The 14,410-nt window shown below is 35.8% G+C and overlaps 1 protein-coding gene across 2 annotated transcripts in view; it reads left to right on the forward strand.

Annotated features, from left to right (window-relative positions):
- Window positions 1–14,410, forward strand: part of TOX (thymocyte selection associated high mobility group box) — a 217,906-nt gene that overhangs the window by 124,012 nt on the left and 79,484 nt on the right. For both annotated transcript variants that reach the window (XM_048939917.1, XM_048939918.1), the window contains exon 3: window positions 5,430–5,672. In XM_048939917.1, coding sequence (XP_048795874.1) covers window positions 5,430–5,672 — 243 coding nt within the window. The remainder of the gene's footprint in view (window positions 1–5,429; window positions 5,673–14,410) is intronic.

The raw sequence follows: 14,410 nt of genomic DNA on the forward strand, positions 1-14,410 counted from the left end.
CAGAAGAATTATGAAGAGTCACCATACCTCTGTTTCAATCTTTGTTTTCTCGAGTGGTAACTTTTTACATGAAATCAGACATTGAGGAATGCCTGTTTTCAACAGTAGTTAGGAGAACAATGATGTGGGTTGGACCCACTGTCCTGAAAAATGGAAAGCAATCCATTGTTCCTGAAATGTTATGAGTAAAGAAGAGAGGAAAAAAAAAAGAAGAAAAAAAAACAAACTGTAAAGGAATCTTTGCACTTTGTCATTGTGTGCTCTGAGTACAGCATCATGTCATTTTTAGGTGTCATTCTCAGAAGGGATGAGGAAATTTAGACAGAATATTTGCCCCCTAAGCAGCAATACTTAATGTAAATCTATACTACTGCTATTTTAAGAGCATTTAAAAATGTAAACACGTGAAGAGCACACTGTCTTGATTGCTGGTTTAGAGTCTATGATGCTAATGAGGCTTCTGACAGGTTAAATGTGGTGTATCATCTGTATTTTCAAGAAGCAAGATTTGTGACGATTTGACTCCTCTTTTTTTTTTTTTTTAAGCTAAATTCTGCTTATTGAATATGCATATTGCTGGTTTTATTACCTACTGCTTTGTAGTGAGAATAATTTAGGTATATCTTGATGAGAAGATCAGCAGAAGTGTTTTATTTTTAATACACTTTTTATCTGAAGTTGAGGAAGAATATTCTGAAAATATAGTACCTAATTCATAAAAGTATATCTTACAGCGTTATTTCAAGATTATAACATAGGTAATACTGACTGTAGTTAGTACAAACCAAAAGCTGTCAAATAGAATCCCAAGTTACATTAAGAACTGCAGGTGTCCTGTTGTTAGAAAATAAAACTTGTGAATATTATTCCATGCCTCATTTACCAGGTCTGTAACAACCTGAAAATGCAGCAGTGAGGGGAGGGAACCATCCTGCTTGTCTTTAGGAAGTTATATGCTGGAAACCTATGGAGGTGAAAGTCTTCCCTTCTTACATCATCTCCAAAAGTAGGAGCTGTGTTTACTTGTGGGTCATGATGAAACATCCCCATTTTGGAGGTTGTGCTATTAGGAACTGTAACACTGTGAGGAGCCAAGTGCCTCACAATGCCTTTCAGGAGAGAAAAAGTGGCTACAAGTATAATGTCTGGCATCCCTCGCTGGGATGCATTAAGATGATAAGAGTGTGGAGCAAGTGAGCTGGGCAAGACTCCTGGTTGTAGGGGTAAGGATGTTCTGTGTTGCCTTGTGAGCTTGAGTTTTTCTAAGGATTCACTGTGGGATGCGTTCAGTAATTCTAAAAAACATTTGCACATTTCTCTTACAGTTACTCCACCTTTCTACATAGGAAAACTGCACAGCTAGGTCTTTATGTGAAGGGAAGCTCAAATGCTTTGATAATAGTATTAATGTTCGCTGAGCCCAAATCTTGTAATCTCCTTTAACATTTATGTTTCTATTCATTGTCATCTTTAAAACGTGATTCAATTTAAAATCTTCATTGAAAAGCATTTTGCAGCAAACTACTATAGTTTATATATATGAAATTAGTGAAATTAATGAAAATATTCTCAAGTGGAACTATTCATCTACATAATTCAGTTAACTTTGAAATTGTGATTATTTTAAATCAATAATATCATTGTCAGCACATTCTGTTTCTTGAAAATAGAATTCATCTGGTACTGGAAAATTAATGTTTTGCTTGAGGCTTTGCCCTTTACCTAATGTAAATTAGAGAAATTGATTAACGCAATAGAAGAAAGTTATACCTTCCCCTGTAATACACTTTTGATAGCTGTTGCTTGATAAATTAGTATATTGTGTGTTTTAAAACGAATATGATTTATTACTGTTGTCTGCCATATGAAGAAGCACAAAAAAAATTGTTTGCAGGATCATTGACTTGAACATATCAATGGCACTGTTGGACAATTCTTGCTGAGTGTTAAGATGATTTATGTAACAGACCGAAGGTTTCCACAGTAATGCATTGTAGTCTAAAGCTATCAAGCCTTGTTCATGCAGAGACAAAAGAAGCTGAAAAAAGCACTTGCTGTTGGAGGTCTTCCGTTTAGGACTTAGAGATAAGGTTGATCCAACTAAAACTTTTAGAAATGTCTGCCCTCAAATATATTATTCCGACTTTCAAATGTGCATAAGGTACATTGCAGTTTTTCCTCTTCTAATGAGCTCATTGTTTTTACATTACTCTCAATTCATAACTATTTCAGTTATGTAACAATGTGTTCAATAATAAAAGAGGAGACAGCCTGAAGCATCTATCTTTTAAAAACTGGCATCTTTCCACAGTTCAGATGCAGAAGCCTTGGTGCAAATGAAAAATTAAGACACGCTCTACATAGTTGGCAGTACCACTCATTTCATTTAAATAAAATATCTATAGGAGGATTTCAATTTTTTAAAGAACTGTTGCTAATACCAGGAGCTGTTGCGTGCATGTTCAGTGACTGACACAATCACTGAGCACACAGATTAGACTTTCTTAATTTATGTTATCTGCTGTGTTGTCATATAGTAATGATTTTGCTTTTGCTAAACTGAATTATATTGGATATTTGAATGCTTGCTGCCTCTTGTGGTCAGCCTGTTTATGGTATCCTTGGTTTCCCTTCTCTAACGGCTTTTTAATTATTATTTTTTTTAATTTCTTTGGAACATACATTTTTCTGGCAAATATGCAGTCATCAGTGTAGGTTATTTAAGCAGAAAGTCTTTATTTTTATTTCCTTTTTTCTCTTTATTTCCTCAGTTCTTATGCAGTCAGATTATACAAGCATTTTCCTTATTATTCTGATAATGACTATCTGGCTTCCTAAAAAATATAAATACAAGATTTTGTTTGTGATATTAGCATTACAGAACACATAGTCCTTGAGATTTGTCTACATGCCCAGTTTTGATCCTTTTCTGTGTCTTGTTGCTGGATTTGGCCAAGCTAAGTGGCCAAAGATAAATTGAAGCAGACCAAGAGCAAAAAATTCAGGAGCAAAAGCTTGGACTTGGTAGGATGGTGACTCAGAGTTAAGCATTCATATCATTTTATTATGGCAAGCTTATCTCATAAAGTTATAGGCTAAGATGGTGTAGGTAACTAGGTCTCTTCATCTCAGAGTGGTTATCTCAAAGATCACTTGTTCTATGAAGTTTCCGTCATTTGAGGCAGAAATGTCACAGATATTTAACCAAAACCACAGAATATTGTCCTTTAGATTTGAGAAGACATCACTAATTCAGACGGTTTACTGATATTTTCAATTCTGTAAATAGCCCAGATTAAAGGATGTTTAGTTCTGAAGCATCCACTGTGTAGCTCCCATCTGAAATACACTGAAATCTGCTTGTAATAAATTCAGATGTAATGAAAATTTTCTTTCATATGAAGTAAAATTAAAGCCTTTATTCCTTTAGCACTTTGCAGTGGGGTTGATGGTGTTACTTTGCAGAGGACTTCCTCTATTTAATGTAATAAAGATTTGGGAAGTTCCCCTAAACTGAAGAGCTGAGAAAAACGACTGCCACAGTCATGAAATGAAAGCACAACCATTGGCAAAGTTCCTGGCAACTCTGTGGTAAAGTAAATAAAGCTATTCTTTTTGATTCAAAAATGAAAAGGAAAGCTTGCTCTTTTGTGACCACTAGAATGAAATGCAGCTGTTCTGTATCTTTCTGAGTGCAGAAAATTGTGCTGGTACTATAGCTAACCATGAAAACAAGAAACCTGGATGAGAGTGTAGAAAGGCCATAATCCTTCTCCCCATGCTCTAGGAAAAGCTAATTCTGTAGGCCACGATTATTGTTAATGCATATGAGCTGTACTTGCATTCTGCCTAGTTTGATTGAAGTTGACAAATAGTTTGTGTTTTCTTATTGAATAAAATTAAAAGAAAAAATAATTAGAAGTATGTGTATAAGAAGCACTAGTGCTCTATAACTGGCTGGGTTTTTTTTTTCAGGCATTACCATAGTATGATAGGATTATGTTTGCTACAGTTAGTGATTAATATCATACAAATTATATATTATTTTGATATGTCACTATTGCCTACACTACTCATACTAATTTCAAAAGGCTCCTCAAGTGTAGTCAACACTGAAATGGGATCAAGTACAAGCTAACTAGTTCTCAAGCAAAAACTTTTTTTTTTAATAACCCCAGAGAAACCTTGTATTTAAAATATTCAGTCCACATGATATATACAGTAACACGTGACACGCTTTGAGTTGTGGAATTTTGGCACTGGTATTTTACTTCCTTTTCCATAAGTGAAGTTAATGTCATAAATGCAGGGCAATTCCTTCCACCATTTTTTGTGTTACTAATTAAAGACAATTGAAACAGCAAATCAAGGTCTAATTACAGCAAAAGCTGGACTGTCATTCTTCCAGGCAAGAAGGGTGCACAAATAAAACAGCCGTTTTGCTGAACACCTTCAATATTAGGTGTGTAGATACATCCAGACTATTTATGTTTGGTTTAGGAATATTTCCTTCCATAGTAGATCATCCTATGCACAAAGACTCACCTTCCCATTAAGAAGAGCAAGTTACAGTGAGTTAGCTGGATGTGTTTAAAAACCGTTTGGATGTGGTGCTCAGGGACATGATTTAGCAGAGGGTTGTTAGAGTTAGGGTATTATGGTTAGGTTGCAATTGGACTTGATGATTTTTAAGGTCTTTTCCGATCTGGGCAATTCTGTGATTCTGTGACTTAATGGCAGTGGACAACAAAAATCTAAACAGTTGATTTATGGAAAAACTAATTTATACGGCTGACAAGATGTATCTATGTTTGATATTATAGATTAAGAAAAGAAAAATCTGTATTTTTGAGACATTGTAAATTTATTTTTATAAACATAAAGAAAATTCATACAAAGTATGTACTGTTTCTATATTTATTTGTTTTTCTTTGTAGCAGAATAAATGCCTGGTTGTCTTGTAAGCCTAAAAGCAATATTTTTCTTCCTTACTGGATAGTTCATGATCTGAGTGTCAGGGAGTCTGGTGAACCATTTTGAGCCAATGTTAATTTTAAAAATTGCATTCCTTTTACCACAGTCCCCATGAAAAAGGTATTCATCTATATGATCACTCTTAGAAAATTTTAATAGGACCCTTGAAATCTGATTGAATTCAACTTCTTTTAAAAAAGAAAAAGTCTTTCTAAATGGAAGCTGTGAAAATATCTGTGCGAGTCTTATGCCTTAGAGGTAATTTTTTTCCATACATAATACTGAAACTCCACTATTATAATATGTAGGCGTTTAAAATGTTCTCTTTGTAAAATTGAAATTTCAGCTTAGTGATGTGTGGCTTGGACACTTTTTGTTTGTTTTGTGTTACTTCTGTTATTATTATTATTTGGTATTCGTTGATTTTCATCACAATTTCTTTATTTGTTTTTCAGTCTTTTCCTGGCCCAAGTCTTGAAAGTGAAGATTTTAACATACCTCCAATCACTCCTCCGTCATTGCCTGACCATTCACTGGTGCACTTGAATGAAATAGAGTCTGGATATCACTCTCTGTGTCATCCAATGAACCATAATGGCCTCCTTCCATTCCACCCACAAAACATGGATTTACCTGAAATTACAGTTTCCAACATGCTTGGCCAAGACGGGACACTGCTTTCCAATTCGCTCTCTGTGGTAAGTATTTTCAGTCTTCCCCTTTTGTACTACTTTAAGTTGTGAAAATGTGTACATACAGACCCACAGCTGGCTCCTACACCATTGAAGCCATAGAGCAGCTGACCTGACCTCAGTTTTACATCATACTGTGAAATGCTCCTCCCACTGGAGGCAGTGGAGGTTTTACAGGTGAATTCCTCAAAGCCAAGATGATAGCCACTGCCTGGAGTAGTATTAGTCCTACGTTACTCAGGTTTAAATAATGACAAAAGCAGGCCCAGGGTTTTGACTTCAGTGGAGCAGGATTTGGATCCAGATGGTTGTTGTTCTGTGGTTTTTTCTTACGAGGCTCTTTCCATTCTAATTAGCATGTACTGAAAGATGTACAAAAAATTGAATATCTCCTTTCTTGTTTACCACACGTTTGGAAAACAGCAAATGTTATTTCTGATTCCAGGCCAAATCTTATAGCCTTTTTACAGTTTCCAGTCCTTATCCAGACAGAATCCAATTGAAATGACTGGACAATTTGCTTATAAAATCTGTCAGATAGTCATTATGGTTGTTGTCTTGGGAAGCCTTATATTATAAATCACTTCTTTGAATGCTAAATTGCTTGCAACAACTGCAGAGCTATTTTACATGTTACATTTTCAAATGGGCTCTACAAATAATCAGTATACTTCCTGCATACCAGCTCCCTACAAGACCTTTTTACAGAGGCCATTATTTCATGCTGGCACCAAATTCTAAACCAAAGAGTAAAAAATCCCCTGGTAGAGAATGGGACCTGGTGTGTGGGACTCACTTGACTCCAGGCACTCTTCTAAATGGAACTGCAAATCCAGACAGATGAAGTTAAGGATCTGCTCTTCCTAGCCCTATTATCTGGGCTTCTCACCAGGACAATGAGAGATTTAGTGAGCTGTGTCCCAGCTGGGAAGCTTTGTGCTTAGGGACTGAGGCGCTTTAGGCTTCCACCTCACTAGTGCTTCACTGTATTGACTAAAATAAAATAATAAAGCAGCACTGGAGCAGTACGTGGAGGTTTAGGGGCTGAGATCTGAGCTCAGCTCCCCATTAGTCCCAGAAGCAAACAGCCTCAGAGGCAGGGGCTGGGGGAAAGCCAGGTTGGCCAAAGAACTGAGATTGTAAGCTGGAAGGAAAATAGATAGTTTGCAATGAAAATCTGCCTTGTCACAGGGCCTCACTGACTTAATTAAAATAAAGATGCTGTGGTTGCAACTGAATTCGCTCTGGGAATGTCCAACAAGCTGTCCTGCAGGAGGTCTAGTCTTGGCTTTTTATGTGCTGCTTAGATGCTATTGATTTATAAGAGTGTTGTATACTTCATTTTTGAGGTCAAACTCTGACCCCAAGGTTATGTTCAATAATGAGAGGTGTGAGGATGGGAAGAAAGATTTTCATACAGAAATATATATATGCTTTCTGGAAATGTTTTTAACTTTACTTGCATTTCTACAAAGCATATGTCAAAGAATATGAACTAGATCTTCTGTGAGATGCTCAGGATCAGAACTATGAATGGACCTATGAAAGTAAGAAAACTCACAGCACTCCAGCGAGATAATCAGTATTTCATTGGATTGACCTCTTCTGAGCCATGGTTATGACTCAAAACTGCATTCTTTTAAGCTCTGATGTTCTTCATTAACCTCTTGCAACAGGCTCTGAACAAAGGGCCTTGAGAGTTTGCAGAACATCACAGAGAATTATTGCATTTAGGGCAAATGCAAAAAAGACCTGAATAATATAGCTAGACAATTTTGCTATTGGGACTTAGAGTAGATCAGAAAAAAATGAAAATCAGAACTCAGGAAAATATGCATTAAATTTAAACAGTCATTTCTCAGGATTCATTCAATAAATAAAGCATGGTCTTTAAAGTATCATGGGCTAACTCCATTGTTATCCTTAACTTGCTTTCCCTTCACATGCAAGAGAGCCTCTTAACTAGTGATAGTTTTAGCTCAAGCTGTCTTGCCTGTCAAGGGGATTAAGCTACATCTCACATTAGTTCTACTGGTAGGTTGTTAGCACCACAATTCTGTACAGCTCAAATACTGTTGTGCAGTATGGTTCCTCAGATTTGAATTTGGTAACAAGAGAATTAAGTTGAGAGAGATAATTTGATTCTTTAGTGAATTCAGTGCCTTCTTTGGTGAATTGAATGGTTCCATTGTGATTTTGGCCTTCCATTGATGAAGAAAAACAGGATTTCGCAGATTTAGCATTCTTTACATAGTATTGAAGCTCTTCTTTATAATCCAGAATCTTTACAACTTTTCTTCTCCAGTATGCCTCTTTTTTCTTGCTATTACTTATATCTGTTTCCCTTTTACTATCCCATCAAACTCTGGTCCATTTAACAACTATTTGCCTAAATCACTTTTTTATTGCCCTGCATAGAATATAATGTATAAGTTTCTCCAATCTGTCTAAACCCTTGTTCAGTATTATTTATAGTATATCAGCTATCACATAGAGTATTTGGAAACTGTGTATCTCACTTCATTTTTCAGGGCACTAGTAAGTATTTTTAGAAAAAAAATATTCTTAGAAATTAACCTGTTCTCTCTCCCTAATTAATTTCACATCTTCAGCAAATTTTACTTGTAATGGGACAAATTCAGCTGCTGTGCAATGTGCATCTGATTGAAGATTATTTTTTTAGTTTCAACATCTTTCTTTTTTAGCAAGTTTTTAAACCTTGTTGGTATTGTGGCAACGATGCCTAACTTTTTGTCAGCATTAGAATCAATGAGTGGTTTTCAATTGCTGTTTTTATAGATAAAGTGTTAATCAATGCTAGCTAAATCAGTGAAAGGAAGCACATTGAGCTGAAAAGCAAAGTAGTAAAGCATTTTGTACACGGTGGTATTTTTCTTTCATCTCAACTACCAGGTGTTTTCAGGTGAGTATTTCTATTATTTTGGTCAGATTGAAATTGAGGATTTAGCCTTCCTAAAAATCCTTCAAAACTCCTGTGGTTTCATAGTGTACAGCACTCCCTCCAAGCTTCAAGTGAAATCTCTTTGAATAAGGATTGCAGGATTTGCCCCCAAGTTCTGTAAGCATTCTTCTCTGTGGAAGTGCTTAAATGCACACAATAAGAACCCACTCCTGGCTTCGTAAATTCTTATTAGGAATCAGCTTCTTACAGTTTTTTTACACTGTGGGAATTCTCTATGAAAAATTTCACCATGCTGGGAGATGGAAATTTCCTGTTACCATTTACTGTCTGGCACTTAAATTTGGAATTAACCTCCTTAGAAGCTTTTTAGATTGATTAAAGTTCCTGTTGTACTCCCAATACTTGAAAAAATAAATCACCAGCATTTCCCTTTTTTGGTGTTCTGCTGTCAGTTTGTATGTTGGCTTCTACATTTATTTATTCATTTTCTTTCCACTTAGGTGACATACTGGCATACACACACAACACACACACTCGTTTATATCCTATCATCACATACGGATTTATTCAGGTGCTCATTATATTTACATTTGCATTGGATATTGGGGTTGAGAAATCTACAGAATTTATGCAGAATATGAGTATGGCAGCATAGTCCAGCTCCAGGATAGTGGTCCAAGCATGGCAGCTCTCTAAGGTCCTTCTTCCAAATGGACATGGCTTGTATTCCTGCTTCTTAATTGGATTCAGTCAGATGCAGATATCGCTGTTTAATGAAAATGTCTTGGTGCTCTGTAGGCATGTTTGTTTTTATACAATAGAATGACAATCTCTTTCCAATGTACTATAATTGAATGTAGGTTTGGTTCAGTTTCACTTAGACCTTGACCAGCCAGCACTTCTCTGCATTAATTTTCCTAAGATATTCCAAGAACTACAAGAAACGCTCTTCCAGCATTTGCAAATAAATGCATGTATATACACACCATCTTGTGAAAATGGGCATTTATCTGTAAATGTGCTTCTGGATGTGTTGTATAGAATGAGTTTTACTGTGTGTCCTTTCTATCAACAAAATTACAGTCATTTCAGCTTTAGTATATACTATAAATGGTTGCTTTTTCCTCAAGAAACCAGGGTTAAAATCACAGTTGTTTTCGTATACAGAAAGAGAAGCTATTTTTGGAATGCTTACAGTTCATCCCTGTTCTGATCTTTTTGACAATGTTACTCATGATGGTATACTATAGAACATTTGCAAGAAAGAAATAAAAGAGACTTCAATTTCTTGGAATGCTTCAAATTTCTCGGTTTGAACTTTAAAGTGGAAAAGATGTTAAAAGGCAATCAAATCAGGGGATTTATTTCCCAAATGCTCTACTTGTGCTGGCAACAAACGCCAGCATAATGTACATACTTAGGTTTATTGTCATTTTTAGTATACAGTCAAGGTACGCTTTGAATTCAAAGACTACTGTACAACTGTTTTGACAACCACCACATCAGTAAGTAATATGCAGGACATATGAAACTGAAGCAGAAATGTTTCTTTAGGTCTATAGGGAGTGCAGTACATCAATGAATTCAGATATATTAGAGCAGCATGAATTTCTAATATGTTGCTCTTACGAAAAAGACCACTGGCATATTGAATAATGCTGCTTTCAAAGCAGAGCAGAAAATGTGATTACAGACAATTTCATTGCTGTTTTAAAAATAAATATTTTCAAAATCTTGAGGTATCTTATTTCATGTAATGCATAAAATATGTAACAGTGGACTAGAGTTAAAGATCTTCCAGGGCACTGGAGAGTATGTGATATCAGGTATAATTGTTCTGATGTGGAATAATAGACGTTTTAGTTTGAAATAAAATGCGTGTCACAAAGGCCCATGTCCTAATATTAAAATAAAAGCAATAAAAAGGGTTTTTTTTCCACACTGTGACAGAAGAATAAAGGCAATGAATAATTATTTAACATTATGCCCCAATTCATCAAAGCCTGGACAATTACACTATACAATTACACTATTATTTCTTATGAATTATATTTTGTAGGTGTGCAAGTCATGAGAGAATAATATCTTAAACAAAATGTGCCACTATGTAATATTGAAGAAAAGAAAGCAGCTGCTTTTTTTTTTTTTTTTTTCATTTCTCATCTCAGGTGGAATGACTGGTGTTTCTTATTCACAGTACAGTTGCTAAGAAATCCAATACAGGAGATTGCTGTTGTTATAGCTGGGATGTATTTAAGAGCTTCATAAATATTAGTTTAAATCCAGTATTCATGACTCATCTTGAGGCTGACCTCTGTGGTTGATTTTTCTGTCACCTTTAGGCGTTAATGCAAACTACCGAGTCAAACAGAAATTTAGTGCTGATGAACAAAATGAATAATTTTGATAATAACACAAAATATTTGTCCCTTCTAACCTAAGCATTGAGATTTGCATCACAGTTGGGTACTTTTTCTAGCTTGTATTGCATGGTAGTGGTAGAAGATACTTTTAGTCTCTGGTGAATACTTCACATTTGTGTCTCATTATCAGGCTCTGGTCTTGAGTTTACATTAAAATTTACTGTTACGCTACGCAGACCTGCTGCTACCCCAAATTTTATTGCAGTGAATTATTGCCATCAGAACCACCAAATTATAAAGCTAAGGTCATAGAATATCTTGTGTAGAAATATTCTTTTCCTCTTATTAAGCCACTTCTTTATTCTTGTAGGATATTTTTCTTAAAACAAAAACAAAAACAAAAAAAAAAACCACCTTAATTTAGAAGTTGAGTTATCTCACTGAAATAAGCTTTATGTGACAAAAGGTTACAACAGTTAGTGCATGTTTTGTCAAGCAGCCTAACCGTAAGGATACACAGCCAAATCTTCAGCTGATGTCAGTTGGCATGTCTTTATTGTCTTCTCTGGCATTATGATGATTTATTCCATCCAGGACTCTGGGACATCATGTTTATCATTCCTTACTTTTGATGTCTGCTGTATGTTTTGTCATCAGAAAGGCAACAGAGAATATATGCAGAGAAGCTGATTAAGATGTAACTTGATCAAGGTTTTATATGTTGCATATATACAAGTAGAAGGATTTTGCTGTGCTGTAAAAAAAAAAAAAAAAAAAAAACACAAAAAGACACAAAACTTTCAATATCTATCAATTACAGCTGTTTAAAATCGGACTGGAAACAAAACATGAATTTTTTACAGTAACAGAGATTTACCATTTATTTAATATGCTGTGAAGGCGATGAGTTTTCTGAGTGTAAAATCAAGACAGGGCATCTTTTAAACAGACCTGCTGTAGCTGGGACTGGTCTGATGACCTTCCAGCTGCAGCCAAGGGACCAGGACCTTCCTGTGGGTCCTCTTATCCCCTGGGGACAATGAACATTATGCTATGGTGGAAGTGATGTCACTTGTAGTGCCTCAACTGGTAACACCTCTGCAGTTGTCCCCTCCCAATGAAAATCAGCACCCTGTGGTTGCAGGCTACTGATGGACCCCGCCTTGAAGCTAGTACTAGAATTGCTGTGAAAATTTTTGTGGTTAGTGTTTTTCATGAGCTTAGCTTTTTCTGATCTTAAAGCATCTGGAAAAACTTGTTTCTGTCTGTAACTAGTAAGAACTTACATTAAAGATAAAGCAGGTAAACATTTGCCCATTGCTGCAAGAAAAATATACACAGATGACCAGAACTTGTTTCTGGGGGTTATACTTCCAGGTCTCATCTTTGAAATTGCCAGTGGAGCTGTTGATTTAAACGTTGTGCTTGTTTGAGTGTGGTTGTTGAAACTCAGCATAGCTCATATATTTCACAAACTAGGTAAGAAAGCAAATTTAGTGTAATTTCAAGAAGAAATAACAAGGTGACATACTTTATTTTTGAAAACTGCCCTCTATAGAAAACACTTTGGTAAACTACTTTCAAAACAGTTACCCATTGTCTAAGTAGAACTTTATTTGCTACATGCAATTGCAAAGCAATAACCTTGTAGAAGTATTAATTGTTTTTTAATCAGATCCCCTGACGTGGGCACAAGCTAAAACACACGGAATGTGGCGAGAACAGAAAGCTGGTATATGATACAGAAGGATGGTATATGATACAGCATCTCACTTATGAAGGGCTCACAGGAGTGATTAATGCATAAGCAGCATCATAGCTGCCAGTGTCAAACAAAACAGATAATAGAGTATGCAAATAGAGAAAACTTAACTCTCAGAAAATGTCAGAAATACAGGGGTTTCAGCAGGAGAGATTGTTGACTTTTATCTGCTGCTTTTAACATTGCATGTAGTTGTCGAGAGCAGCAAGATAATGAAATGCTTCTGAAGACTCAGTCTTTGGCAAAAAAAAAAAAAAAATTGTTAGTGATCCTGTAGATGGAATAGAAATGAAAAGTCTTTCTCAAAAACTGTGAAGGTGCTTTTGTGAGGACAAAAAGGAAGGAGAAGCCCGCAGCGCAGAGAAAAAGGAGAGTTTTGTGCATCAGGTGGAATGGCATGTCTTTCCACTCGTTTTCATTATTTAAACAGATGTATTTGCATCACATGAATCTCTGAAGGAACTGAGAAGACTGAACCCCTGCCATGGATTTGCACTGCATTTATCAGCTCATCCCATCTTGTTATCTTGCTCAGGGAGCAGAAAGATATATTTTATGGACAGAACTCCAATATGGCTTGCAGGGTTTTAACTCAGTCTGCCATTTGCATGCTGAAAGTTTGCACGTGCTAAAGTCTGGGACAGCAGCAGCCCACAGCTTCATGCTGGTTTTACTTCCTGGAGTGAATTTGTATAGTCATAGATATTTAGAAAAACTTCAATTTAATTTAACTTACTTTTTAAAAAATACTGCACTCTTGATTTTCTTGATTTTTTTCTGACTTGAAAGAATTTAAAAGGTCTGGCTAATAGTTCACACTGTTTTTCAACTGTTTTATTATTTTCACAATACTTTAAGTGTCCTTGTTTCTGTTCTCCATCAACTTTGTTATGATTTTTTGAGCAGCAAGTATAACTCTGCAGGAAGAAAAGTTTCTACCTTGGCAGTGTTTTGAGATCTGGAGAAAACAAAATGTAAAAAATAACATTTCTTATTTTTATCCCTTGTTCTTTCTCAAGGCAACTGTGAAATGTAAGGATTTCTACTCTTCCCCAGGTCCCTTCAGTAACACAAAGGTTCATTTTAGCTTGATGTCTGTCTGTTTCTTTTCCCCTTCACTGACAAAAAATCTGTACAGATACACTATATAAATGCCCTTTCTCATGCTGAGATTCTCTAGGGACAGCATGTAAACCTTTAACCTCCACTGCTGGAATAATCCTGTACTTCAGTACTTAGGATCTCATCTATGTATCCTCACTCACACACCTGCTTTGAACAGCATTTATAACTTTATGAATTGGGCAATAGAGATATGAAAATGAACGCTCTTAATTGATTTTCTGTGCGCTGTATGTTAAGAAGGAACTGAAACTAGTGCCAAATTATTGAAGTAGATACAACAGATTTATACAGTGTACTGCACGTGGTTGCATCATAGATTTTTACCAAAACTCTAGAGTATGATTGACACTGCAGCGCCTAATATTTAGTAACTTTAACAACAGTTACCTCTGCTATTTAAGTTAATGAGGGAAGTAGCCTAGTTGCTTCAGTGAGATATGGCATACCTAATGGATGACAGGAGGAGGCTATTTCATATCCAATCTTTGCAATTACACTTCCCTACCAGTTGCTATAATGAGGTACATGTCCCTTCACTTCATCCTTACAAAATTCATCTTGACTTAAAAGA

The sequence above is a fragment of the Lagopus muta genome, chromosome 3 (assembly GCF_023343835.1).
Source record: "Lagopus muta isolate bLagMut1 chromosome 3, bLagMut1 primary, whole genome shotgun sequence".
NCBI lineage: Eukaryota > Metazoa > Chordata > Aves > Galliformes > Phasianidae > Lagopus > Lagopus muta.